Below are 27,344 nucleotides of genomic sequence, written 5' to 3' on the forward strand. Positions count from 1 at the left end.
CCGCTCGCTCGCTCGCTCGCTCTCGGGCCCCCCATGCGGATGTGACATTTCACGCCGCCGCCATTTTGAGAGCGAGCCGAGCCGAGCCGCCGGGCGCCGCGTCCGCTGCCGGAGCCCCGACGACGACGCCGAGGAGGCGGAGGCCGCAGCGCCCCGAGCGCGGCCGGCCAGTCGCCCGCCCGCGCCGCCGCCGCTCCCGCCGGCCCCAGGCCCCGCAGGCCCGCCGCGGCCGGCCAGGCCTCCCGCCCGCCGCGCCCGGCCCGAGGCGGGGCTGACTCCGCGGCCCCCGCCCGGCCGCCCTCCGCCCCCGGCCGGCCCGCGGCCCCGCAGCCCCGGCCCCGGCCCCGGCGGCGGGAGGCGGGCCCCGCGGCGGCGGCGGCGGCGGCGGCGGCCGCAGCGAGCGACGAGGCCGCCCGGCCCGGCCCGCCGGCCGCCCGCCCGCCTCGGCGCCGAGATTGGGCGAATCGCGAGCAAGTACGTGCGCGTCTCCCTGCCGCCGCCGCCGCCGCCGCCGCCGCCCGCCGCGGGCCGCCCCGGGGCCGCCGCCGCCGCCGACGACGCGCGGGAGGAGGAGGAGGAGGCCGCCCCGCCGCCGCCGCCGCCGCCGCCGCCCCGGCTCGCCGCCGCCGCCGCCCGCCCGCCGGGCCCGCAGCCCGGGCTCCCGGCCGCAGGCGAGGCCCAGGCCGCGGCCGACATGAACCACCAGCAGCAGCAGCAGCAGCAGCAGCAGAAAGCGGGCGAGCAGCAGCTGAGCGAGCCCGAGGACATGGAGATGGAAGGTGAGGCCCGCGGACCGGCCGCGGCGGGGCCGGGGGGCGCCTTCCATTGTGGCCGGGGGGAGCCGCGGGAGCCACGCGAGGGGCTCGCCATCTTTAAGCAGGCCCCGGCGGCCGCGGGCCTGGGCCTGGGCCGGGCCGGGCGAGGCTGCACCGTCATGCCGGGCCCGCGCGCGCTGGGGGCGGCCGGCGGCCCCCTGCCCGGCTCATTGTCCGGGGCGCCTTCCGGCACAAAGCGCCCGGATCCCGGGCTTGTGAATGAGGGCGCCCTGGCCGCCCGAGGGACGCAGGCGTGCTCCGGGCTGCTGGCGGCCGTCGGGTCGGGAGCCGGGCTCCGGAGGGGGGGGAGGGGGGGTGTGGGTGGGGGCGGGCCGTGCCCCGTGGCGGGCGTCCCCGCGATCTGCCTCGCCTGGCCCGGTTCCGGCCGGCGAGCTTGGGGAGCGCTCGCCCTCCGTGGACGCGGGGCTCGCCCGCACCTGCTCGCGTGCGCTCCCCCGGAGCGCCCACCAGGGCTGCGAGGCGTTCCCCCGGATCCCTTTAAAACGGCAGTTCCTAGCGTTGGGCTTCATTTTGGTGCAACACCTGCAAGGAAGGCACATGTTCTCCGCCTTGGGACTGGCCCCGAGTTCTGAGCCGGACGCTGTTTCTACTTACCTGTTTGGGCGGGGGGCGGGGAGGGGAGAGTTGGGTTACCCGACTGTGTGCGGTGCAGTCAGCATCCGGCCAGGTGTGTGTTTGCAACTGCGCGAGAGCCCCGCCGCACATGGCTACCTACAGCCGAATCAATCCTGACTCCAAAAGTAACTTAATTTTCTGCCCTTCTGGCAGCAGTTTCCTCAGGTACTTCCAGATACGGGGTCTTGGTTATAAAGGTTTGATGTCAAGAGTCTTTGGTTTACATATTTCGGGCCAAGTTGGCCATTGGAAGGCATGTTTTAGTTCTCGTGGCCCCAAGTGTTTAAAAGAGCAAAGTCAAAGTAGTCTGGAAAAACAGCTTTTTTACCTGCCTTGAGGGGTCAGACCGGCAGGAGCCAAAAAAGGGGGTAGCTAAGTGAACTGGGCACTGAATGTTCTTAGTTTGCTTTTAGCCAGCGATCTCGGGTTGCATAAATGAATGGAACCTTGCTCAGGAAGCTGAGGCAAAGGACCACATTTGTCCTGTCGGGTGGCTACACGTGTGGGGACTGCCTGCCACCCTGGTTGGTGGGAACACTTAACCATGACTGGTATTCCCCTGTGAATGACGTACTGCCAGTAATTGGATGTTCCCTGAAAAAAATGGCTTGCCAGATTGCAAAAGGCAAAGTGGTGGAAATGCCTGCAGAAAGCACTTCCCAGTGGTACTTAACAATGGGCAGTCGTGGGGGACAGGAGAGCAGAGTCCGCGCCAAGGACCGGGCTATGTATTTCCTTTGGCTTCAGGAAGGCAGTAGCTTCATGAAGCTTTTGGCATGGGTGATTAAACCAGCTAGTTGCAGGAATATGTTGCTGAGACAATTTTGGGTATTCCTTTTATGCCACATAACCAAACAGGTTGCTTTTCAGTCCCTCCCCCCACTTTTTTTTGAATAGCGCTCCATGAAGACAAAAATCCAACAGTGCTAGCATACTGATTTCCCCTATATGTTGTTTTACCACTTTTCCAAGTGTTTTAAAATAGTAGTGAGAAGCAATAAAGGTGGACATCACTGAAGGACCTATTTCTGATACAGAACTGTCTTTGGGGAAATCGTCATGCCCCGAGTTCTGCGGACTTTTCTGTAAGATTGGAGAGTGTTGAAGGGTAGTGGGAGAATTTTCAGAAATCCACAGTTCCAAGAAATCCACACACTCTTTGCTTGCAAGATGACTTCCTTTTCTCATGGAGTTTTATTTTCATATCAAAGTTTGTATTGGAAAGGTCACTCCTAAAATCATTAATCTGCGAATTTACTGGAATCTCAAAATTGGAGGGGAAGGTTGCGGTTATTAATGCTGATTTCTAAAACTTAAGAAAACTTGTTTCTTTTGAGTGGACCTCTGTCCCAAATTCATTATCCCGCCGATACCTTGCCTCTGTAGGACTTGGGATTGTCAATTCCCTGTGAGCACCCACAGGTGTGTGGTTCACAAAGCTGCCTATCAGCCTTTATTAAGCTTCCCACTCCTGAAATGTGCTGGCTTTAAATATTGTAGTTTAGGATCAGGAAGAGGGGAAGAATCCTTCCTACTAAAAAGCCAGCAGGGTGGGATTTAGTGACAATCAACTCCATTTGGCTTCACGTGCCAGGTTATGCTAGTGCCTTGAACCTGCCCTGAGTCCAATAGAACTGGCAGCTGGTAGCAGTTAGGGTTCTGATCAGCTTGAGGAAGGGAAGGCTTTGTCAATGAGGAGCATCCTACCTGCCCCTCCTGGGCAGGGCCGTTTCGGAGGAGCTTGGGAGACTGGTTAGGTCGGTTGTTCTTTCCTATCAGTAGGTCAGTGTTAGTTTGCTCTCCTTCTCACTCCACTTCTCTGGGATTGCATTTGCTTTTGACGGAACTTTGCTCGGTCCTTGCGTATCTGCTGTAGAGTAACAATGCTCACGCTTTGTTATTTTAAAAATGACTTGTTCTGAGCAATTGCGAAAGTTACAAAGGGTGAAGGGCAGAGAGGGAAGAGACGAGGGACAGGACGGCAGTTCATGGGGTCGGACCCCATGCCTCCTCTAGGTCCCGAAGCAGTTGATCACACGTTTCAAGTGGGGAGGCACACGCGGTGGTGGTGGTGGTGTTATTCGGTCTGGCCAGGAAGGAATTCACTTAGCAGTTTATTCCTTGTCTAACTCAGAGGAGGTGCGGGCCGAGGGGCTGAAGGAGCGACTTGTGCACGCCTCTGCCCTCTGAGTACTTGGAGCGGTGATCATCTGGTCAGTGCTGTGCCCTGTCCAGTCAACAGGAAGTTTTCCCAAGGCCCTTGCTTCTGCTGCATAGACGGGCCAGCACAAATGTAAATACCCTGATGTTTGTTCCTTGCTTCTTCGGCCCCTGTGAGCAATCTCCGTTGCAGAGTGTGATCTCTTAGACTGTTGGGGACAGACAGTTTTGTTTGACCTCGGTACAACACTCAGACCACTGCCGTTGGGACACCAAGCTGGGAGCAAATCAGTGAGTCATCTGTAGTTTGCAAAGAATTGATCATTGACTTCTGTGTTTTTGGTTGGGAAGAGGCAGCACTGGTGGATTTCTTTTTCTTTTAAACTTTCGTGGGGAGGCGGAGTTTCGAGTTACCCTTGTGCTAAGGCAGGTTTGGGAGTGAAAGGGAGTTTCCTTGCACACACGCACCCAGATAAACCAAACTGGGCACGTTTTATTCTGTCTAAAACGCAAGTTGCCTTTTCAGATAGCCCTGTAACAAGACAAAAATCACGGGAATCCCTATTTTTCTCTCGCGTTAGCCTTGGTTGGTAAAAGAACTGCGAAGCTACAAGATGAAAGTCAACTTAGAGAACCCAGAAGAAATGCAGAAAAAAATTAGGCCAAACCTGGAAATGTCTGACTCTGAGCCTGGCAGGTTTTGGTAGGATTGGAAGTTACTCTCCACAGGCATCAACCCTCTCGATTTTCTCAGGCTGCTGATTTTGATGATCTGGGAACAAATAAAAGATTGCTAACAGCAGATACGGGAAGAAAGTGAGTACCTTCCTCCTTGATTTTTATTTTTATTTTTTTGCAGTCAGCTTGGTGGAAAGGGAGAAAGGGGCCAGTGAGTTCCAGCTCCTCGTGGTGCGGCAGTTATGGTGGCTTGAGCACAGGCTTTGGGCCAGGCCTGAGTTTGAGTGTGGACTTTGCCATTTAATTGTGTGACAAGAGCACAAAGCTCTTGTAAAGTACCGTGCAGAGAACTGGGAGTGCGGATGTTCAATTCGTGGGGTTCCTGGGACAGTGGAGCCTTGCACGGGAGGAAGTGATCGACTTAGGACCAGAGCATGGCATACACAGGTAGGGCAGGTTGTGATTTTCCGTGGTGTGCAGAAATGTCCTACGGTGATTATGTCCTAGTGTGGACTAGGAAGAAAACAGGACCAGCCTCAATCTAAGCAGCATTATGGAATTCTGGGCTTGGGATGCCTAAAGAGGTACTTAAGATTAATGGTTTAATATTTTAAGAAACATCTGTGGATGACGGAGGACACGAGTGGACTTGGGGCGCTGAGACACGGGCACTGAAGTGTGCTCAGCTCACTAGCCCTGTGATAAAGAGTATTCCTGTTCTGGGAAAAGTTTTAGAGCATGTAATGATGATTTGAGGTTGAGAATCAGGTCACCCAGTCTCCACACTTCGGGAGTTGGCCTTGAATTCTTCTCTCTGGATCCCCACATCCTGTTACCAAGCCCTTTGGTTTCAGCCACCACCCTAAATGAGGCCCCTGTTGCCTCATGCTGGGACTTTGCAATAGCCTTCTTGCTGATGTCTGCTCCATCCCTCCCGAACCTCACACGGCTCGTGCAGCTCTTTGAAAGTAGACTGCCCGCAGGACCGCTTGGCCCCTTCACCGCCCTGCTTTAGGGGGGCGCAGGTGTGCTGTATGTGGGGAGTCACACAGTCCCGTGTAGGCCATCAGAGTCCTCAGGATTGGCCTTGGCCTTCTTTGTGCTTTGGGGTCCGAACACACACAGGCTGGTGCTTCCTGGGGTGCAGCCCCGGCTTTGGGGCCTTGCATAGACACCGATGGCTTCTCTTTTGAGAATGCACACAGGATGGATACCCCAGGACAGTGGTTCAAAACCTGTTCCCATGCCACCTTCTCCCTAAACCTTTCTGGTTGCCACGGCTGTTTGGCTTGCACTGGAGTCCTGTAGACCGTGGTTGTCCCTCGCATACCCCTCTCTTCCTCAGTGTTGGGTTGTTAGTGTGGAAGGTGACCGTCTCCTGTTCTTTTTTTGTTGTTTTGTTGTTCAGTGTACTTGTGGGGGATATTCATTCAGGAAAAAGCAATTCTAAGGCTAAACGGTACAACAGGAGGTGGCTGGCTGGCAAGGTGGTGTGTGAAAGAGAAAGCCGAAGCCATAAACTGATGTTGCTTTGATAGCTGCTAATTCAGTTTTATTGCTTTTAACGTAAGTTGCTTCAGATGGCATTTTTGATCCTTTTGGAAGGAGGAGCTCATTTCTGTTTTCCAGACCAGGGTGTTGACGGGTCTATATAAATTACTGACGGTTGCTTCTGAGTATTTTAAAATTTGGTTTTGTTACTCTTCTGGTTTTTTGGATGAGTAATATGTAGCCTGAGTCTTTTTGTTTGATTTCCAAGGCAAAGGGATCTTACTCTGGAGACAAAGAGTTGTAACGAGGCACTTCTTGACACGTACCGTGACAGAGTTGACTGTTCAATGTCACCTGCTTCATGAACTTGTCCTGAACTTACTTGGACTTAAGAAAGTTGGAGGAAGCAGGATTTTAAGTGTCAAGCGTAGGCAGGAAAGTCAGTTATGCCATTTTTCTAGTAAGTTAACACATGCCTTGGCTAATGAGAAGTCAGACGTGTTGAAATTCTCTTGAAGAGAAGCAGGCCTACTTCTGAGGGTTGGTGAATTAGAACTTGGAAGCTGGGAATGGGGGTAATGAGAGAGTCAGGAAATACACGGACCTGGGCAAGAGCTGAATGCTTCCAGAACATGGGGACGACAGGGCTAAGTGGGAGTCGAGCAGGAGACGGGGGAGGGAGAGCTCGAGGGCTGCACCCTGAGAAGTGGTGGCACGGCATGTTGTTGGGGTGGCAAGAGCTGGGGTTGGAAGGCCTCTGGGGGTAACAGGGAGCACGGTGCTCCTCGCCCCGCCCGGTGGGCCCTCCCTGGCCCCTGTGCTGCTTGTCACCAGCTTAGTTCTTAGGCCAGCCTGGAGGTGTGGAGACTGCGCAGGTCACCGCTGCTAATGTGGACACACATGCCCAGGGGGGCCCGTGTCCTTTGGAAGAGAACAGGTTACCTGCCTGAGGGAGCTCTAGTCCACCGTTTGCCACGTGAGTGGTCAGTCTGAGTCTCAGGGTGGCGGTCGATCCTTTTTTTTTTTGGTCGGGTGTGGGGGAGAGGGTCGTTGAGAGTCTGAAAGCTGGGGAGGAGGAGGTTCCCTTGTGTGACCACAGCGGTTCTGTGTGATTCTCCTGCCTGGCATAGACTATTCAAAGCCTAGGTCCTCCGGTTTTGATTCCGTGCCAGTGACTAAATTGGTTTTCCTGACATCCTGATACTGGTAGGACTCTTGTATCGTGTGCCAGCCCTCAGCATATCCACCTGGGGAAGGCCTTGCTCTCACAATAAGTTGCTAAACTGGCCTCTGGTATGAGTTTACGAGAGTGGCCTGTCTTGTAGAGTGTGATACGCTCCAGGGCGTAGCCACAGGTGTCTGGGTGGAACTAAAACTTCTCTTGGCCACCCCTCCTGCCACCCGATTCATAGTACTTTCAGAAGGAGTTGATGGGGGATTATTCCGAGGGAGACCCTGTCCAGTGGCTCTAATGTGTTGGCTGAGCAAACTCCATCACTGTGGGGTCCCTTATAAAAGGACTTACGGGCCCCGTACCTGGAGTTGGAAGTATGTTTCATCAATGCGACTTTCAGGAATAGGTTCTGTTTCAAGGCTCTTAATTGACCCTGTGCAGTGGCTGTCTTAAAACGAGTGCGTGTAACAGTTCTTAACTGTCGGTGTGGTTATGCAGCCTAGCTTCTCTTAGTGTTGGGTGGGTGATTTTGAAGTGCCTGCTTCTTGCATTCGGTGGTTTAGATCACCGTGGAGGAGACATTATTCAGTCAAAGAAACTGTATGTGAAGTGGTTAAAAACATTCCTCAGTCCATAGTGCTGTTTTGTCTCCATCATGGACATTTACAAGAATTGTCCCCAAAGATTCTCAGCCTTTCTCTCTTCTATGCTGAGTGTGTAAGGATTAAGAGGATGCACAAATCGGGTGGAAAAGCCTGACTTGCAGAATGCCCTCAGAAGCAGCTGGTGGGGGCGTGGGTTGCTGTGGCCCCTTTGTGAGCCCCAGCCTTTGGGCTGACTCTCCCACTCGAGACTGGGAGCGGTAGTGGCTGAGGGGTCGCTTGTCCTCGGTTGGACTGGAGTGGGGTGCTGTCCTAGCCAGGATTCCTCATTTCTCCGAAGCACTCCAGGTCTCCTGCCGGTTCTGATGAGAACAAACTGAGATCAGGTTCCTTCTTAGGCCCATCTTTCTCCAGAAATCCACTTGTTTTCATATGGGGGGGAGGAGGAAATGCCACATGGGTATAAGGACCCGTGCAGTGCATTACAGTGGCCACCAGCCCTGCGATTTTAGGTTTAAAATAAAATTGGGGCGCCTGGTTGGTACATTTGATGGAGCATGCAACTCTTGATCTGGGGGTCATGAGTTCTAGCCCCAAGTTGGGTGTAGAGTTTACGTTAAAAAAAATTAGGGGCACCTGAGTGGCTCAGTTGGTTGACTGTCTGACTTTGCCTCAGGTCATGATCTCGAAGTTTGTGGTTTCGAGCCCCCCATCAGACTCTGTACTGACAGCGTGGAGCCTGGAGCCCGCTTCGGATTCTGTGTCTCCCTCTCTCTCTGCCCCTCCTCCACTCGTGCTCTGCCTCTCTCAAAAATAAATATTAAAAAATTAAAAAAATTTAAATTAATCCTATTCCTTAACTGACTTGCCATATTAAAAAATGTTTTTACTAGCCACATTTCAAGTGATGAATAACCACACGTGGATGGTGGCCACCATGTTGGACAGTGCAGGTACAGGGTACTTCTGGCAACGGCAGAAAGTGTTAGTGGCCAGTGCTGGCCTAAATGATCTGGTTGGATCCTTGGCTGGTGGTGTTTCTGGAAGCATTGGTATCACATTGAATGTTGGGAAACTTGCAGTGTGTTCTGGGAGAGCTCAGTTAAAATGAATAAAATAGTTCTTGGGCAAACCCTATAGAGCTAGCTTCTCCAGTTATTTGTGGTGAAGAACCAGGTTTTTTCTTTAATTTCTAGTCCACTGTGGACATTCTAGACTGTATTTTGTAGAAATACAGTGCCAACAGACGATGTAAGTGAAATACAAGTAAACCTACAAAATACAAGCCCAAGTTTATTATTAATTCAACAAATGTACAGCTAACTGTTGAAATCAGTGATTAGAACAAACATACGTCCTAAGAAAGAAAATTACAGAAACCGTTTGTGTTCATTGAAAGTGTGTGTCTAGGGGCGCCTGGGTGGCTCAGTCGGTTAAGCGTCCGACTTCAGCTCAGGTCACGATCTCGTGGTCCGTGAGTTCGAGCCCCGCCTCAGGCTCTGGGCTGGTGGCTCAGAGCCTGGAGCCTGCTTCCGATTCTGTGTCTCCCTCTCTCTCTGCCCCTCCCCCATTCATGCTCTGTCTCTCTCTGTCCCCAAAATAAATAAACATTAAAAAAAAAATTAAAAAAAAAAAAAAAAGAAAGTGTGTGTCTAGACCATGAGTATAGAGAGACCCTATTACACTGGTAACTGCCGGTCGGTCCGCTCTGGTAACCAAACCCGACTTTGTGTGAAGTCGCAACCCCCACATCGAGAGCCTCCATGTGTAGTTCTTAAAGTAACAGATGATCTCGCTTCTGCTGCTCATGGGGGCTGATGTTTATCCCCAGTGTTTCTCTGTTTTGCTAATACTCCTGTGAATTCAGTGCTAGAGAGGTACACCGAGAATGGGGGAGATTTTTAAAGTGATTTTCTAGAATTTCTCTGTGGATAGCTTCAGTTGTATCTTACAAGCTCAGAGCTAAGTTCTCTTTTGTTCAAAGAAGTGGATTGCGGATCATACCTACTTTGGGGTTGCAGTTAACAAATGAACTCTGAAGTCTCGCAGGGTGTAATGTGGTCCGGTGTGACAGGCCCATGCTTGGGTGTTGCGGGAAAGTCACATCACTGGAAAGTTCCTACATTCGATCTTCATTGTGGTTAGGTGCACAGAGGGGCACCTGTTCGCCGACCCTGTGCAGGGCTTCTCGTTTTTAGCCCTGTCCTCTTTGTCTTCTTGTCTGGCTTCCAGAGGGACCAGGAATGGAGGCTTGCATTCTCGCGGCAGCAGAGGTGATCTGTTGTGGTTCTCACAGAGCCTGGTTAGCAGGGCTCCTGTGTACCAGACATGTTCTGCCTACGGAGGGCCGGAGTTCAGGTGCCAGGTGGACATGTGCACGGGAGGGCCTCCGTGAAGGGCTCCGAAGGGGTGGTGGACAGGAGGTGGCCGTGCCACATAGTAGGGACGGGACTGGCTCCCCTGGGAAGGGTGAGTCAGCAGAGGCTTTTCTGAGGGGGGCACACGACCGGTTTTGAGAAGCGGGGCGCTGCGCTGGAGTGGTCGGAGGCAGATGTCGAGTAGCACAACAGGGTTGGTCGGATCGGGACCTGTGCGTCTGTGTCTGTGGTTTAGGGTCTGTGGTAGGTGGAATAATGGCCCCCAGAGATGTCCCTGTCCTAATCCCCAGAGCCAGCAACTGTATTGCCTTACGTTGCAAAGGTAAGTGTCCCTAATGGGGAGAGTATCCAGTGCTGCCCAGGTGAGCCTGGTGTAATCCTAAGGGTCCTGAGGTTGCCGTGTGGGTGGTGTGGGGTGGGAAGGCCTTGTTGGCTCTGAGGATGGAAAGGGGAGCCAAGGAATGGGGGAGGTCTCTAGAAGCTGGAAAAGGCAAAAAATAGATTTCTCGGGGTACCTGGGTGGCTCAGTAGGTTAAGTAAGCATCTGACTTCGGCCCAGGTCATGATCTCCCAGTCCCTGGGTTCAAGCCCCGCATCGGGCTCTTGGCTGACAGCTCGGAGTCTGGCTCCTGCTTCAGATTCTGTGTCTCCCTCTCTCTCTGCCCCTCTCACCCCTTCATGCTCTGTCTCTGAAAAATGAATAAACTTTAAGAAAAAAAGAGGGAAGAAAAAAAATAGATTTCTCCTTTGGAGCCTGCAGAAGCTACACAGCCCTGCTATCACCTTGATTTCAGCCCAAGGAGCCCAGTGTTCAGACTTTTAATCTCCAGAACAAAGACTAAGGGTGTGTTGTTTAGGCCAGTAAGTTTATAGTAATAAGTTCCAGCAGCCATCTGAAAGTCATAGCGGATCCGGGGAGGTGGGTGAGGAGCAGGTGTGTGCCCGATATTTGTAGCTGGCCTTGAACCTGTAGGGGGCTTTGGTGAAGCCCGATGAGTGCGAGGCTGCCCACCCTCACTGAGGACCCCTCACTCTGTTCTGGGCCACGTGATGTGCAGGCTCTCCGAGATGGCTGTATCATCACCCCTGCTTCATAGCAAAGCAGAACAAGACACCGAGTTACTCAGGGTCAGTAATGGGATTTGAACCCGTGCAGTCTGGCCTCACAGCTGATGGCGATTCGTCAAACCCAGTAGACCCCGTGGGTCGTAAAAGACGTGGTTACTGCTTTTTAGCTGAAACACCTTTGCTGCCTTCTCCCACGTTCCTTCCCTCGCCAACCCTGAATGGTGTGCTGCAGTCGGTCTTCCTGGTTGAGCGTTTTTGTGTGGTTCACCACATGCTTTGAATATAGAAAGTAGCTCACTGCCAGAAGTGGTTGGGGTCACGTGTACAGTTCAGCAAGTGGATGTGTGGGTCAGGAAGATACAGAGCAGAATATTATGTGCTTTTAGGGCAGGTGCCTCCCTCCTTGCGAGAATAGAATTGAAGTAACTGAGGTATTCAGTAACTGTTATATACTGAGATCCTTAGCTGAAATGGATCATCCCTAAAGCAAACCATTTGGGACTCTGGGTATATGGAGAGATGAAAAGTTGAGAAGGTTTATTAGCAGGGGCTCAGGATGTAAACATGCTGCATTTCAGAGTTTCTGATTCTGTGGAGCTGGGTACCAGAGCCCCAGATTCCTTTTCCTTTTTTTTGTTCAGTATTTTTTTGTTAAGCTAAAAAAAATTTTTTTTAATGTTTTTATTTATTTTTGAGACAGAGACAGAGCATGGGCGAGAAAGGGGCAGAGAGAGAGGGACACAGAATCTGAAGCAGGCTCCAGGCTCTGAGCTGTCAGCACAGAGCCCGACGCGGGGCTCGAACCCACAAACTGTGAGATCATGACCTGAGCCGAAGTCAGACGCTCAACCGATTGAGCCACCCAGGCGCCCCCCCCTTTAATGTTTGTTTATTTTTGAGATAGTGCCAGCAGAGAGAGGGGGAGGGGCAGAGAGAGGGAGACAGAGGGATCAGAAGAGGAGTCCGCGCTGACAGCAGCAAGCCCAATGTGGGGCTCAAACTCACAAACTGTGAGATGGTGACCTGAGCCGGTTGGACACTCAGTGGCTGAGCCACCCAGGCGTCCCAGAGACCCAGATTCCTTAACAAGGTGGGTGCTGAAAGAAACGGGGTGACCTAAGAGGCCATCCTCCTTGCCTCATAGCCACCACCTAGCCATGTGGCATTGCTTTTATGGCATATATTGAATATTTTTTGGGGGGGGGGGCCCTCTTCCCCTAACAGGGAATGCGAAGGGAGAAAAAAAAATAGACACACACACACAGACACACACAATTTGTAGGCTTTGGGGAGCATGTTTAGTTTGGAAAGTGATTGCAGCAGTCAATGTCTATAGAATAGTTTTAAGAAACCCTAACATGGCTTGATGCTAGTCTTTGCATCTTGGACACAGCCGTGCGCTCTCACCAACCATAGGTGGGCGCTGGTGGTCCTCTTGGTGGCTGGCTCCGCTCCAGTGCCGTGGGGTGATGTGAAAAGCACGGTCCCTACCCCTTTAAGTCTTCAGGACGATTCACTTGGTTGTTAATTACCTTGGCGTGTATATGGGGAAGGGGAGAACTGGCACTGCAGATCTAAACGTTTTAGGGTCAGTAGTTCTTGGAAATCAGAGGCTCTTATTTAAAATCTAATTTCTATTTTGATGAAGTTAGGTCCAATCATTTTTTAAAATTGTTTCTTAATGTTTTATTTGTTTTTGAGAGAGAGAGAGACAGAGCCCGATCAGGGAAGGGCCAGAGAGAGACGGAGACACAGAATCCAAAGCGGGACCAGGCTCTGGGCTGACATCAGGGAGCCTGATGCAGGGCTCAAACCTGTGAGCCGGGAGATCATGACTTGAGCTGAAATTGGATGCTTAACTGACTGAGCCACTCAGGCACCCTGGTCCGATCAATTATTTGAAGGTCTCTTGGTTTTCTTGAAGTACTTATTTCATTTTGGGTGTGTTATCAGAAGCCGTTTGGTCGTATGATTGTGCGTTAGAGCAGAAAGTGTCTGTCATGCCCCTGCTCTACCGATGAAGAAACCAAGGCTCTGAGGGATGGAATGATTTCTAGATTCACACTGACCAGTGTTGTAGCCGGTATTCACTCATGACTGAGTAGATTTAGGCTAATAAAAATTAAGTAAAATTAAACATTCAGTCACTTAGTCTCACGAGCTGTCGTTCGAGGGCTTCATAGCCACCACATGTGGGTCGTGGCTTTGGTATTGGACAGCGCAGCTGTCTATGGAGAATCTCCATTAGCACAGAAATTTGATGGGCAGGGATGCTCTGGACCCAACCTGTGGACTGGATTTTAGCTCTGCCTCTCTAGTGCGCACTGCCTTGAACAGGATCATCTAGAATAATGGGAAACCGAGCATTTTCTTCTGTCATTACTTAGGAAGAAGGTTCCCCAAACTGGCTCATCATAGTGCATACTTGCTGGTAATCTTGGAATCACTGCTCAGGCACTGGGGATAGGGGTGCTTTCTCAAAGATGAAGAGGTGATAAGATGTCTTTGCTTAAGGAAAGTCAGCAGGATGTAGATAGGTCCCGTGAGCACAGAATTCGTGCAGGATACAAAGTGATGAATGCCACAAGAGGTGAGGAGATAAGGCTCTGGAGGTGGAGAAGAGAAAGATTACGTTGGCTGTGGGGGAGGCAGTGAGGTCTGGTGCAGTGGTGTGGAGAGTGGGGTAGGAGGGCTGGCTGGGTAAGGTTAGGGTTTGAGTTCCAGGGAATTTGAGGTGAGAGCCAGAGGCAAGGCTTCCAGTAGGTGAAAATAGAGGCATCTTTGTATTTCCTGATATGTTCTTTGTGGTATAATTAACACGCTGCCTGGTGTTTCTTTCCTTTTCTCCCCATCAGACTTTGAGATCAGGGGAGTAGGGAAGAGTCTGGGTCATTTGCCGTGCCTCCATCCACAGTTTCTCTCCCACATAGTACAAATAATCAGGTACACTGCATTTTTGTATTTTAGTTTCAATCAGATGGGAACACGCCACAATATTTGCTCTTAATTTTACCTGCTTTGGTAACAGTTAATAGAGGATTAGATTTGCACCTGCCCTTTTGTAAGTCTTTTTGATAAAACGTGTTAGTCACCATGATTTGAAAAAAATTTTGTTTGTTTATTTTTGAGAGAGACAGAGCAGTAGCAGGGGAGGGGCAGAGAGAGAGAGAGGGAGACACAGAATCTGAAGCAGGCTCCAGGCTCCGAGCTGTCAGCACAGAGCCCGACTCGAACTCACAAACCGTGAGATCATGACCTGAGCCTAAGTCAGATGCTTAACCGATTGAGCCACCCAGGTGCCCCTAGTTAAGTTTTTTTAATGTTTTTTATTTTTGAGAGAGAGACAGAGTTGTGCGCAGGGGAGGTACAGAGAGAGAAGGAGACACAATCTGAAGCAGCCTCCAGGCTCTGAGCTGTCATCGCAGAGCCCAGTGTGGGGCTCGAACTCACAAACTCATGACCTGAGCCAAAGTTGGACACCCATCTGATGTAGCCACTCAGGCACCCCCAAATTTCGAACATTTTCGTTCCTCCGAAACGAAATCCTGTACTCATTAGGGACACTCCCCATCTCCCTACAGCCTAGGCAGCTGTCCGGCTCCTCTTTTTCAGATTTGCCCCTTCCGGGCCTTTGGTATAAATGGGATCCTGCATTGTGTGTGGTCTTTTGTGTCCAGCTTCTTGCACTGAGTATCTCATCTTCAAGGCTTCTTCATGTTGTAGATGCGCCAGTGCTCCATCGAATGGGACCTCACCGTGATTTCTGTTGGAGCAAGAGGATGTGCGGGCTCCCATGATTCTGTCATCTGTAGTAGGTTTTATTTGATACATTAAAAATTTTTTTTCCTTTTAGAGTTTGGTTATTTTCCAGCGAGCGAGAGAGACAGAATACGAGTGGGGAGGGGCAGAAAAGGAGGGAGACCCAGAATCCCACGTGGGACTCTAACTCAGACCGTGAGATCATGACCTGAGCCGAATTTGGACACTTAACTGAGCCGCCCAGGCGCCCCTTATTCAGTATGTTTTAAGGGGACTTGGAACCTTTCTGTGGCTGTGTATGTGCTTCACTACTAAATGAATGAACCGGGTGGCGCAGGGTGGGGCTCTCGGTGTCATTTGAGGGTTCAGTCAGAGCAGCAGCGGATATGAGGGGTTGGTTAGATTTTACCATGCACAACTGTGGGCGCCGCTGACCATCTGGTGACAAGGGATCTGGTGCTGGAGTCCATCGGTGTGGGGTCTGAGGGGAGTTGAATGGGGAGCAGGGTGAGTGAGGCCGAGCTGGAACCACACCCCTGTGGGCCTCTTACCGCTTCCAGGTGCCCTTCCGGAAGGGCCCAGAAGGCCGAGAAACCCCCAGGCATAAAGGAATGTGGGCTCCTTGACTGCCTCCTTCCAGGTTGCGGGCATGGTGGCTCCCAGGTGGGAGCTCTGCAGAGTAGGGTTTGTGATTCCAGTTTTGCTAGCCCCGCACAGCGCACATCCCCCACTCGGTCTGGTCTTTGGACTCAAACTTTTTTTGCTGTCAGGATCCTGTTACGCTTTTTAAAGAGATGAAAACCCCCAAGAGCTTTAAGTAGGTGGGTTGTGTCTGTCATCATTTGCCATATTAGAAACGAAACCTATGACCCGTCTTCGTTGCTCATTTAAGAATAACAAACCATTATGAGGCAACACGAATAATGTATGTTTTACAGGAAATAAATATTTTCCCAAACCAAATTTAATGACGAATGGCATCATTTTTACATTTTTACAAATGTCCTTATTGTCTGGCTTAATAGGAGGCAGCTGGGTTCTGTGCTCTCTCTGTTCTCTCAGCTTCTGCTTTCTGTCACTTGCTGCAGTGTATTGTGGCAGAAGCAGAAAAGCCAGGCTCACAGAGGCGTCTAGTTAATACAGGGGACAGTGGGTTAACAGCCTGTTCAGACAGTCAGTTCTTTGGTACCACACCCAGCTTTGGTAGCTTTTTAAAGTTGACTGCACTGTGCCAGTTCGAAACCCTGCAGATCGCTTTTCTGTTACATTAAAATTCACTGTTCTGTCTTGTACTCTGAATGGACCTGTTCTATGCCATTCGGTGCTCATTTGGAAAATACTGATTCACTGAGTTGTCCAGGTCTTGTAAATGTTGACACATTTTATTGTGCAGCTGCATTTTAAAGCATTGAGCGTAGGGGCGCCTGGGTGGCTCAGTCAGTTAAGCGTCCGACTTCGGCTTGGGTTGTGATCTTGTGGTTCATGACTTTAAGCCCCGCGTCGGACTCTGTGCTGACAGCTCAGAGCCTGGAGCCTGCTTCAGACTCTGTCTCCCTCTCTGCCCTTCCCCTGCTCACACTCTGTCTCTGTTTCTCTCTCTCTCAAGGATAAACATTAAAAAGATTAAAAAAAAAACACAAAACATTGAGGGGGGTGCCCGGGTGGCTCAGTCAGTTGAGCATCCGACTTCTGCTCAGGTCATGATCTCGCTTGATGGGTTCAAGCCCCACGTTGGGCTGTGTGCTGACAGTCTGGAGCCTGCTTTGGATTCTGTGTCTCCCCCTCTCTCTGCCCCTCTCCCGCTCATGCTCTGTCTCTATTTCAAAAATAAATACATTAAAAAAATAAATAAAACATTGAGTGTAAATGCATAAAATATCCCATTCATGTTTTATGCCCTTGTGCCTTGCTGTTACCTAATTGGGAACAGGGTTGTCCTTAGAGTTCTAGGAAGCTCATCCAGACAAAGAGGGCAGTGACTTTTTGTTGTGTATGAAAAGTCTTAATACTTTTCGGCGGAGTGGGTGAAGAAGGTTGGGTGGTAACTAGGGTGGCTGGGTGGCCGCTGTGTGCGTATGAGCTAATGCCATGGGGCAGGAGCAGGCAGGAGTGGGTGTCCCTGCCCCCCCCCCCAGCCCCTCGCGCGATGTGGAAGCACCGTGACTGGGGAGTGGACTCCAGAACAGCTTTCCCCCTACTTAAAGGTGTATACAAGATGACGCTGTTATGATCAACAACAGATTTCGTGAGCGTTCAACGAGGGAGGGCTTAAGCCAAAAACAACTTGTGATTTTGATTATTTTCCTTCCTAGTCATAATGGCGACCATTCCACTTGTTAATATTTATTGTTTGTATCTCCCTCCCCCACTTCCTCCAGTTTCCAGTAGCTTGTGTGGAACAGAGCTTGTGTGGAATTCTTGGGGAAATAAGTCTGGATTTAAATATTGCTCGTAAAACGGCACACCTTGTTAAATGTGCTTCAGTTTATTGGCGCATAGTTTGTGCGCGTTAGGAAACCAGTGTTTCGGTCGATACTTTCTTTCACTTCTGTTCTGACCTCCCGCTTCCCTGGTTCCTTGCCACCTGCAGCTCCCTCTCCCCCAAGAAGAATAAATTTTGATGCAGACATTCCTGTACTGCTTTGTCGAAGACCCATCTGAAGGTCTTGGGGCAAAGAAGGTTCAGACTCTCCATCTTTTCTATAAAATCTTTTAGTTCTCTTTTCCCTAAGAGTTAAGAGATCTGAAACCATACATCAAGGGAGTATTTAAAGAGTCAGTAAATTATTTCTTCTCTCTGCCCTGCAGGTGATTTTTTTCCCTTTTGGTTTTTTAAGTTACTATAAAGTAAGATTGACTTGGGGAGGGGATTCTGCGAATGTAACAGCTGTATAGATTTGTGTCAACACTGCCACAATCAACATGCACAATAGTTCACTCACTGCATGACCCCCCTCAAGTATTTCCTGTGCCGTCCCATCTTCCACCTGATGGGACCCCTGGCAACCACTGTTGTGTCCTCCGTCCCCTGCGGGTTTGTCATTTTGCAGATCTCATGTAAATGGGATCGCACAGCATGTAACCTTTTAGACTGGCTTCTTTCTTCAGGGTGTAGCATCTGGGTTCGGTGTGTCAGCGCTTCATTTCTTTTTATTGCCGAGCAGTCTTCCTTCCGGTGTGTGGACGTACCACTGTTTATCCGTCCTCCCACTGCAGGACATCTGCGTTGCCTCCAGTTATGTTTGGCAGTTATGAATGAAGATACTCTAAATATTAGTGGCAGGTTTCATGTGGACATGAGTTTTCTTTTGTCTAGAGTAAGATGCAGAGTTGTTGGGCCATATGGCACAGTATGCTTAACCTTACAGAAGCTCTTACCCAGACTGCTTGCCATCCTGCATCCCATGCCAGTGTACGAGAGAGCCAGCTGACCCACGTCCTTGTCGGCACTTGATATTGTCGGTGTTTTAGGTTTTAGTCATCCTAATGGCAGTAGTATCTCACTCTGGTTTTTTTTTTTTTTTTAATTTTTTTTTTTTAACGTTTATTTATTATTGAGAGACAGAGAGAGACAGAGCGTGAGCAGGGGAGGGGTAGAGAGAGGGGGAGACATAGAGTCTGAAGTAGGCTCCAAGCTCTGAGGTGTCAGCACAGAGCCTGATGCGGGGCTCGAACTCACAAACTGCGAGATCATGACCTGAGCCGAAGTCGGTCGCTCAACCAACTGAGCCACCCAGGCGCCCCTCTCACTGTGGTTTTAATTTGCACACACCTAAGAGCTGAAGGTCAAACAACTTTCCACGTGTTTATTTGCCATCCCTCCACCCTGTTGGAAGTGTGTGTTCAAGTACGGGGTTGTTTTACTCCAGTCAAATGTTGAGAGCTCTTTGTGTATTTGGGACACAAGTCCTTTGTCAGAGAGGCAACTTGCACATGCATTTTCTCCTAATCCGTAGCTGTCTTTTCTCTTAATGGTATCTTTCTGGAGCAAAACTTAGTTTTAGTGAAGTCTTATTTGTCAAAATGTTCTTTTATGAATTCTTTGCCCCACGCTGTGTGTTTTCTTCTTAAAGCCTTACATTGTTAAATTTTATATTTGTATCTAAGGTCCATTATGAGTTAATTTTTGTGTAAGGTGTGGGTTGAGGTTCCTTGTTTTAGTCTGTGGACGTCCAGTTGTTCCTTTACCATTTGTTTGTTTTTTTTTTTAATTTATTTTTTCAATGTTTATTTATTTTTGGGACAGAGAGAGACAGAGCATGAACGGGGGAGGGGCAGAGAGAGAGGGAGACACAGAATCGGAAACAGGCTCCAGGCTCTGAGCCATCAGCCCAGAGCCTGACGCGGGGCTCGAACTCACGAACCGCGAGATCGTGACCTGGCTGAAGTCGGACGCTTAACTGACTGTGCCACCCAGGCGCCCTGTTCCTTTACCATTTGTTGTAAAGACTATCCCTTTTCCGTGGTCACCTTTCCCAAAAATAGTAACATTTGTGTGGGGGTCTGTTTCTGGACTCCCCACAGTTGCATGCATCTGTGTGCTCATCTCTTTGCTAATACAACACTATGATTACTTTGCTTGTTGTGTTGATTACTGAAGCTTTAGAGTGAGTTGAATCAGGTGTAATTTCTCGGACTGTGTTCTTTCCAAAATGGTTTTATTGTCTGTATTCCTTTCATCTTTCTATGAAAACTTTTTGCTTGTCTGTAAGTATAAAAAAATCCTTTTGGGATTTTGATTGAAATTGTGTTCAAACACAAAGACGGATTTGTGGAAAACTGACATCTTGAGTAGGAGTCTTTCAGTCCATGAACATGGTATGCCTCCGATTCTAATGACCTTACCTCTTGGAAGTCCAGTTTTCACAGGGGATGTTTCTTGTGCATAGCAGATGGTCAAGGTCTCCACTGGTTTGTAGACTGAAGTGTCCCCCCTCCCCCCCACCTTTTTAAACAAAACCAGAATTCCTTCGTTATTCTCTGAGAAACTAGTCTTCCTCTGACAAATTTATTTATTTATTTAGTTTTTAGAGAGAGACAGAGCTGGGGAGGGGCAGAGAGTGAGGGACACAGAGAATCCCAAGCAGGCCCCATGCGGGGCTCAAAGTGATGAACCATGAGATCATGACCTGAGCCAAAATTAAGAGTCAGATCCTTAACCAACTGAGCCAACCAGGCACCAGCCTCCACCCCTCACCCCCGAAATCACACAATTTCTGTGGCCACTACTGTTTTAAAAGGTCTTGGATTTGTCTGTTTATTGATAGCCCTGATGGGTCTCCTCAAAAGGAAGATGAGAAGAAGGTGTGGTGAATGGTGGTCGGCCTGCATCAATGTGTAAAAGAAATCAAACAATTTAGTCTTCTGTTCTAGGTTGCTGTTTTTTGCTTATTAATTTATTATTATTTCTTAAATTTGCTCTGCACTCAACATGGGACTTAAATTAATGACCCCAAGATTAAGAGTCGCATGCTCAACCAACTGAGCCAGCCAGGTGCCCTTCTTAAGTTGCTGTTGGTGGTTTTATTCAAATAAATGAACCCATTTGAAATTGGTTGTGTTTGACTGCTTTTTAAAAGTTTTAATTAGCACAATCAAGAGTTTGCTCTCCCCGTGTCTGAACTCATCCTCAGCCCCTAGACTGCCTTCTTTGTAACCAGTTCTTCAGGAAAACCCACACATTTAAGTAGATGTTGCCATTCGCCACGGTGTAAAGAGAACTTTCAGGACTCCATTCCCTCCTGACTCCAGGTGTGCAACTAGTGTGTCATCTTTTTCCTTCTCTGGTGCGTTTTCTAAGGACTCTTGGACTGGTGTCCTGCCTTAGGAAGTATTTGGGTTGTACCTTTTGCACCATGGTTTGCTTTGCTGTGTGTGTGTGGGTGGGTGGGTGGTGCACGCGCCTCTTGTGTTTTTACTTTTGGATGAGGTAGTGCATATTCTCGGAACCGTTCAAATGACACGGAAGCCAGAAGGCAAGGAGAAAGTGCCCGATTCCGTGGAAGTAAACGTGCACATAGCATATGGTGGGTCTTCTGTCCCAGGTAACACACACATAGCCTTACTCATTGTGTAAGGACATCCTGGTGACCCACTCGGTGATTCGTCTCTTGGTGGGCATCTCCCTTCGTGACCGTTTTACTTTCCTTAAAACTACATGAATGTAGAGTGGACTTCACACGAGTCAGTTTTGTAGATCACTGAACATTGAAAACACCAAAATGTTGCATCTTCATTTTAGAGGAATGCTGCAGGAAGCCGAACAGTTCCGCTCCAGCTGGTTGTGCACGCCATTGACCTGCGTAGCCTCAGAGACCACTGTGATTTCTGGAACTGTTTTGTCCCCACACAGAATGGCCCGTTTCTGTTAAGATCTTGTCTCTGTCTTTTGCATCCAGCTTTATCGAGCTCTCATTCGCCCTGTAGGTCATTCATTCACTGCACGCAGCTCAGTGGCTTTTAGTGTATTTACAGTTGTGCACCGTCACCACGGTCCGTTTGGGAAGATTCTGACACCACACAAGCCCCTGCACTCCTGAGCTGCGACCCCTCCAACCTCCCCATCTCCCCAGCTCCGGGCGAGCGCTGATCACCGTTCTGTAGATTTACCTGTTCTGGACACTTCATAAAAATAGAGCCATTAACTTCTCTGTAAAAAATGGTGCTTCAGTGTAAAGCCTGTGCTTGTGGAGATCTTTGGGCATGGATGCTAGTTTTCTTTGGAATGGGTTCCTAGGAATGACATTTGAGTAAAAGGGTATTTGGCATTTTGGTTTGAATAAATACAGCCTCTAGGTCGGATAGTTGACAGCCTTTTGACCCCACTCGTTTTGTGAGACCCACAGCATCAAGGGGGCATTTCCAGTATTTTTCACTGTTAAGCTGTTAGATGGCAATGGTATCATGTTAGTGAGGGAAGTCGAGCATGTTTATTAATCGTTTGTAGTTTATAGGAATTTCTCCTCTGTGGTAGTTGGATTGATTGTTGTTGATTTTTAGGAACTGTGTGTGTATTCTGGCTGTTAATCCTTTGGCCGTCGTGTGACGCAAATACTTCCTGCCTCTGTCCTTTGGCTTCCATGAGGCTGCGTCTCTGCTGGGCCTGCTGGGACTCACCTTTTCTTTCCCGCCGGTGGTCTGTGCTATACAAGTTAGTAGTTAGTGCCGCAACCCTAAGCTCTTCGGTGGTGCGGATCGCAGGCCCCTCTCCGCGCCAGCCAGTATGCACGCCGGCCGGCAGAATGTGGGACGTGACTGGCAGTTAGGGCCATCCTCTAGGGGAAAGGATGGTTTTTACATAATCACACTAACCTGGAGGTCCCAAACAAATATTTTTATTTAAGGTACACGAATTTATATGTGGCCGTCTTTGGGGCTTTTATTTTCATACTCCTAATTTAAATCAGGATTCAGAGCGTGAAGCTAACTGTCAGGTCTCAACACAGCGGGTCTGCTCTGAACCTTCAGGCTCTGTGACCTAAAAGCTGTGCGGGCACTGGCCTTGGCCCCTGCGGTGGCCCGCCAACGGCAGAGGACCAAAGCAGGCCCTGGTTAGTAGGCCACGACCATGATCTGGAAATGGGCTCCCGGCCAGCCTCATGGGGGATGGGTGTAGCCACATTGTATATAAAATCAGAAAAGTAATGAGAGCAGAGCACTTTGGAGTGGTGGTATTGATTCGGCCATGGTTTCATTGTTAACGATACCTCCAGCCTGGCAGGCTAGCCCCAAGGGGCAAGCTAGTAAAAACCAGTAACAAAACAAAACCCCCTCTTCCGCATCCATCCTCGGTGGCTTGGCAGAGGAGCTTCTGACGGAAGTAAGGAGCTCCTGACGGTCATGGGACCGACAGTCTCGACTCCACGGCAGCAGACCTGGCCTGAGCAGTGGGCTGAGCGGCAGGAACCGACAGCCTGCGCAGCGGGGAACATAGGAGAAAGAAATTCAGAGTCCTTATCGGAGCCTTCAGGGCCCTCCATGGCCTTGGCCCTGCCCTCCTTCTCCGTGGCCCACTGCCCTTGACCCTGTTCGCTGAATCCAGAATAGTGTGCTTCTTTCGGATGTCTGACAGCCGGGCTCCTTTCCGTTCCGTGGTCTTTACCCACGTGTCATCCCTTCCTTCGAGGCTGATGGCCCCGCGGCTCCCCTGTACTCTGTTTCCCCGTCTGTTGGAATTCTTCCCTCTTGTCTGCTCCCGCAAGAAAGGAGCACCAGGAGACCGGGGTGGGGGTGGGGGGCTTATCTCTGTGCTCCCTCCAAGTCCCAACCCAGCACTTGGCACATATGAGATACTTGATAAGCAGGTTGGCTCACTGGGTGCTGGCTCCACCCAGCCCCCCCCGGAAATGGATGCCCTTACCTCTCGAGCTCTTCCCGCTCTTCCTGCGTTCAGCAAAGAAGTAATTAAAACATTGTCTTAGTTAGTAGTTACTTTAATTGCAGGCACACAGGGCCTGCCTGTGTTCTAGGGAGAGATGTTGAATCCTGGGTAATGTCATGATAATGGATTAGAAAGGATTTTTTTGGGGGCACCTGGGTGACTCAGTTTGTTAAGCTTCCACCTTCGGCTCAGGTCATGACCTCACGGTTTGTGAGTTCGAGCCCCATGTCGGGCTCTGTGTTGACAGCTCAGAGCCTGGAACCTGCTTTGGAGTGTCTCCCTCTCTCTGCCCCTTTCCTGCTCTCTCGCTGTCTGTATCTGTCTCTGTGTCTCTCTCTCTCTCAGAAACAAACATTAAAAAAAAAAAGAAAGGATCTTTTTGAAGCACAGTTGAAGTTTTCCATCTAGGACCACGTTCGGAAACTGCCTTAATTTTGTATTTTTTTAAAAAAATTGTTAATGGTTGTTTATTTTTGAGAGAGACAGCGCGTGAGCAGGGGAGGGGCAGAGAGAGAAGGACACACGGAATCTGAAGCAGGCTCCAGGCTCTGAGCTGTCAGCACAGAGCCTGACGCGGGGCTCGAACCCATGAACCGTGAGATCATGACCTGAGCCATCAAGTCAGATGCTTAACCCACTGAGCCACCCAGGCGCCCTGGAAACTGCTTCTGAGAGGATTCCCTTTCCTCCCCAGGCACAGAGAGTGACAGGAAAGCATCTGTGTTTCTCACAGCCCCCAGGCATGTGGTCTTTGTAACTGGGGAGGTGAGCATAGTCAACAGCCAGTGTTCCTGGTCAGTACCCGCCTTGTTCCACTCAGTGGCTGTGAGGGGGGGGTTCCCTTTAGAAATCACTGAGTCCTGGAATAGAGGAGGCCAGTTGCAGCTGCAGAGTTATTGGGACCCACCGTCCTCACCTTTAGTGTCTCCTTGGTTGATTGCCACCCCCTTGTGACCTCCGGGTTCTGTTCAAGGCCTGGAGATGGTCCATGGTTCTGCCTGAGGCCCAGCCTTGCCTTAGAAGAATCCTCCACAGGGCCTGGCATTGACTCCACAGCAGCTGAGGCTTCCCGCGGTGCTGCGTGTTTGCCCGGACTCTTACCCAGGTCTTAGGGGTTCTGGTTTCTTAGGGAGTATGCCATCTCACCGTGGCCTGTGAGTCCCTGATTCCGGGGATGTCCTTGGAGCACCCGCCTCCCCAGCCCCTACACGGGGGGGGGGGCTGTTTGGGACTGCCCACCCCCACCCCCACTTGCTGGATCCCACAGATGAGTCACCTGCTCTGTCTCCCTGTATAGCCAGACTTCAGCGGCTGCACTCTCTGTCTCAGTCGTGCTGAGTGCATCCTCTGTGTCTCCCTGTTGAGTTATCAGCTGTCATTTTGCTCCTCTGGGTGAACTTAGAGCTAGGTTCTGTACGTTAGGATTCATGCTGTGGACGTCAGGATGTCAATTGTAGTTGAATTCTGCAAAGCAAGAGTGAAGGAGCTGTGTCTGAGTTGGAAGAGCTCTCCGGTACAGCGTGTGAGCGTAGTGCAGGACGCAGGTGTTCTGATGTATTGCTGGGCATTAATTGGCAGCGTTGTGGGTCTTGGTGTGTCTGTGTGTCTGGTGGACACACAGACCTACGTGTGTATTAGCGCAAGTGAACAGGAGTAGGATTAATGTGTTACTAATTGCCATTGGAAAGAGCTTGGATAATGACTTGGGGGGAGGGGTCCCACGAGTTTGAGAAAGACTACCTGGTGTTAAATCGTAGCCCAACTAAAGTCACAGTACAGATCGTCGCACCATTCACTGGCAAAAAACAAAACCCGACTGGAGGCAGTCCTTGTCAGGGAATGGTTGAATAAATCGTGATATGGTATGGTGCTATTCAGAATTAAATTAATACGCATATTTATGTGCACCGACTTGGGGTAGCTCTAGTTTATTCGTGCCCTGTGAATACCGTTTTGTGTTCAGAAGAATTTCACGTACGTTGTTGCACGTGCATGTATATGAACCTTGAGGAAACCTGGAAGGGGGCGCATGAAACAGTGGCTTCCTTCATGTTAGGAGTGGAGTGGAGGAGTCCTTATTTGCCCATCTTCATCCTGTACTTCTTGCCTTGGTGCTGTTAGCATTTCATTCTTTGAAACCCAAAAGTAAAAGTAAATAATAGAACCAGGACCTGCACAAAAATGTTTATAGCAGCTTTATTTCCAATAGCCTCAAATTGGAAACAACCCAGCTGTTTGCATGTCAGATGGTATGTCCCTGCCGTGGAATCCTACTCAGTGATGTAAAGAAACCAGTTGGTGACCTGAGTCTCAAGGGAATTATGCTGAGTGACAGAAGATGTTCCAAAAGGTTGTATGCCACATCCATTTATGTAACATTCTTGAAATGACAAAAATATGGGGATGGAGATTAGTTGTTGCCGGGGGGTTGTGGGAGGGGGGGTGCACACTGGGAGCTGGGTGTGGCCATGAAAGGGCAACCCAAGGGTCCTTGTGTCGGACCCATTCACTGTCTTGACTCTTGGACACATAGACCTACTTGTGTCTTACAACTGCAAGTGAACAGGAACAGGATTAGCATGTTGCTTCGGCACCAGTGTCCTGGTTGTGAATTACATAGTGCTATGATTTTGCAAAATGGTACCAGGGGAAACTGGGTAAAGGGAATTGGATCTTTATTCTTTCTTTTTATTTTATTTTATTTTTTTATCAAAGAAAAATTTTTTTAACGTTTAGTGTTTGTTTTTGGGGGAGAGAAGGAGACAGAGTGTGAGTGCGGGGAGAGGCACGGGGCGGGGGATGGAGGCAGGCACAGAATCCAAAGCAGGCTCCAGGCTCTGAGCTGTCATCACAGAACCTGATGTGGGGCTTGAACCCACGAACTGTGAGATCATGAAACTTTTAACCGACTGAGCCACCCAGGCACTCCTAAAAAAATTTTTTTTTAATGTTTGTTTTTTGTGTGTGTGTGTGTGTGTGTGAGGGAGAGCACGATCAAGTGTGAGTGGGCAAGGGGCAGAGAGAGGGAGACAGGATTGGGCAGACAGGAAGGAGACAGCTGGCTCCCTAGCTGACAGGAGAGAGCCCAGTGTGGAACTTGAACTCACGAACCATGAGATCATGATCTGAGCCAAAGTTGGCCGTTTAAATGACTGAGCCGCCCAGGTGCCCTGGATCTCTATTATTTTTATAGTAATTGTGACTCTGTAATCTCACAGTATGTTTAATAAGGAATGGAATCAGCCTGACCTGATAGAAATTTGCAGGAGTACGGGTCATGTTGAGAGTAGGCACTTAAAAAAACACATAAAGAAATTCAGCCTTTCCATAGCATTGTCTTACTTTATTCAGGACCTCTTCCTTCTTTATTTCTTCTTGACTGGTGCCTCTGGGCTCATTTGGGGGCTCCAGTGAACTTTTAGTTTGTCTAAGGGGTGAGCATTTCTCCTTGAGGACAGACCACGTGGGCAGACTCAGTCTTGAGGAGGAAAAGCAGAGAATGCAGACAGGGTTCCCCTGGCAGTGGTGCCTCTCACATCCAGCTGTAACCCGAAGCCAGTGGGTCCATGTTAAAAAAGGCTTGTGGTCTTCACCTGAGAATGTTTGCTCTGGGCCCGCATTTATTTTTTTGGAGGGAGGGAGAGTGTGCATGTGCGGGCATGGGAGAGGGGGCCGAGGGAGAGAGAGAATCTTAAGCAGGCTCCACCTTCAGTGAGGAGCCCATCTTGGGGCCACGATGACCACGACCTGAGCCAAAATCAGGGGTCGGACACTCAACCATCAGAGCCACCCAGGTGCCCTTGCATCAAACTTTAGATCCTGTTTCTTCTGCTGGTCCTGCCCCAGCACTGACCCAAGCTCCCTTCCAGGCTACCTTTTTCTATCTTTAATTGTGTGAGAATCTCTGGCATGCTGATGTGGATGCTTCATGCTGAAATTTCCCACATATATCTTTAATATCAGTTACATTCCTTGCTTCTTAGGCTTACGGGTCTTCTCTTTTGTCTATTTTCTCTCTCTCTCTCTCTCTCTCTCTCTCTCTCTCTCTCTCTCTCTTTTAATGTTTATTTATTTTTGAGAGGGAGAGACAGACAGACAGAATCCGAAACAAGCTCCAGGCTCTGAGTTGTCAGCACAGAGCCTGATGTGTCGCTTGACCTCACGTACCGGGAGATCATGACCTGAGCCAAAGTCAGACACCCA

The 27,344-nt window shown here is 49.9% G+C and overlaps 1 protein-coding gene across 1 annotated transcript in view; it reads left to right on the top strand.

Annotated features, from left to right (window-relative positions):
* The first annotated feature begins 666 nt into the window (after positions 1 to 666).
* Positions 667 to 27,344, top strand: part of USP7 (ubiquitin specific peptidase 7) — a 65,700-nt gene continuing 39,022 nt past the window's right edge. The window contains exon 1 of the mRNA XM_047087103.1: positions 667 to 779. Coding sequence (XP_046943059.1) covers positions 695 to 779 — 85 coding nt within the window. The 5' untranslated portion in view covers positions 667 to 694. The remainder of the gene's footprint in view (positions 780 to 27,344) is intronic.

This window comes from Lynx rufus, unplaced genomic scaffold, assembly GCF_022079265.1.
Source record: "Lynx rufus isolate CCGP_SWC_20201006 ecotype Redwood Valley unplaced genomic scaffold, mLynRuf1.p SCAF_23, whole genome shotgun sequence".
NCBI classification, from domain to species: domain Eukaryota; kingdom Metazoa; phylum Chordata; class Mammalia; order Carnivora; family Felidae; genus Lynx; species Lynx rufus.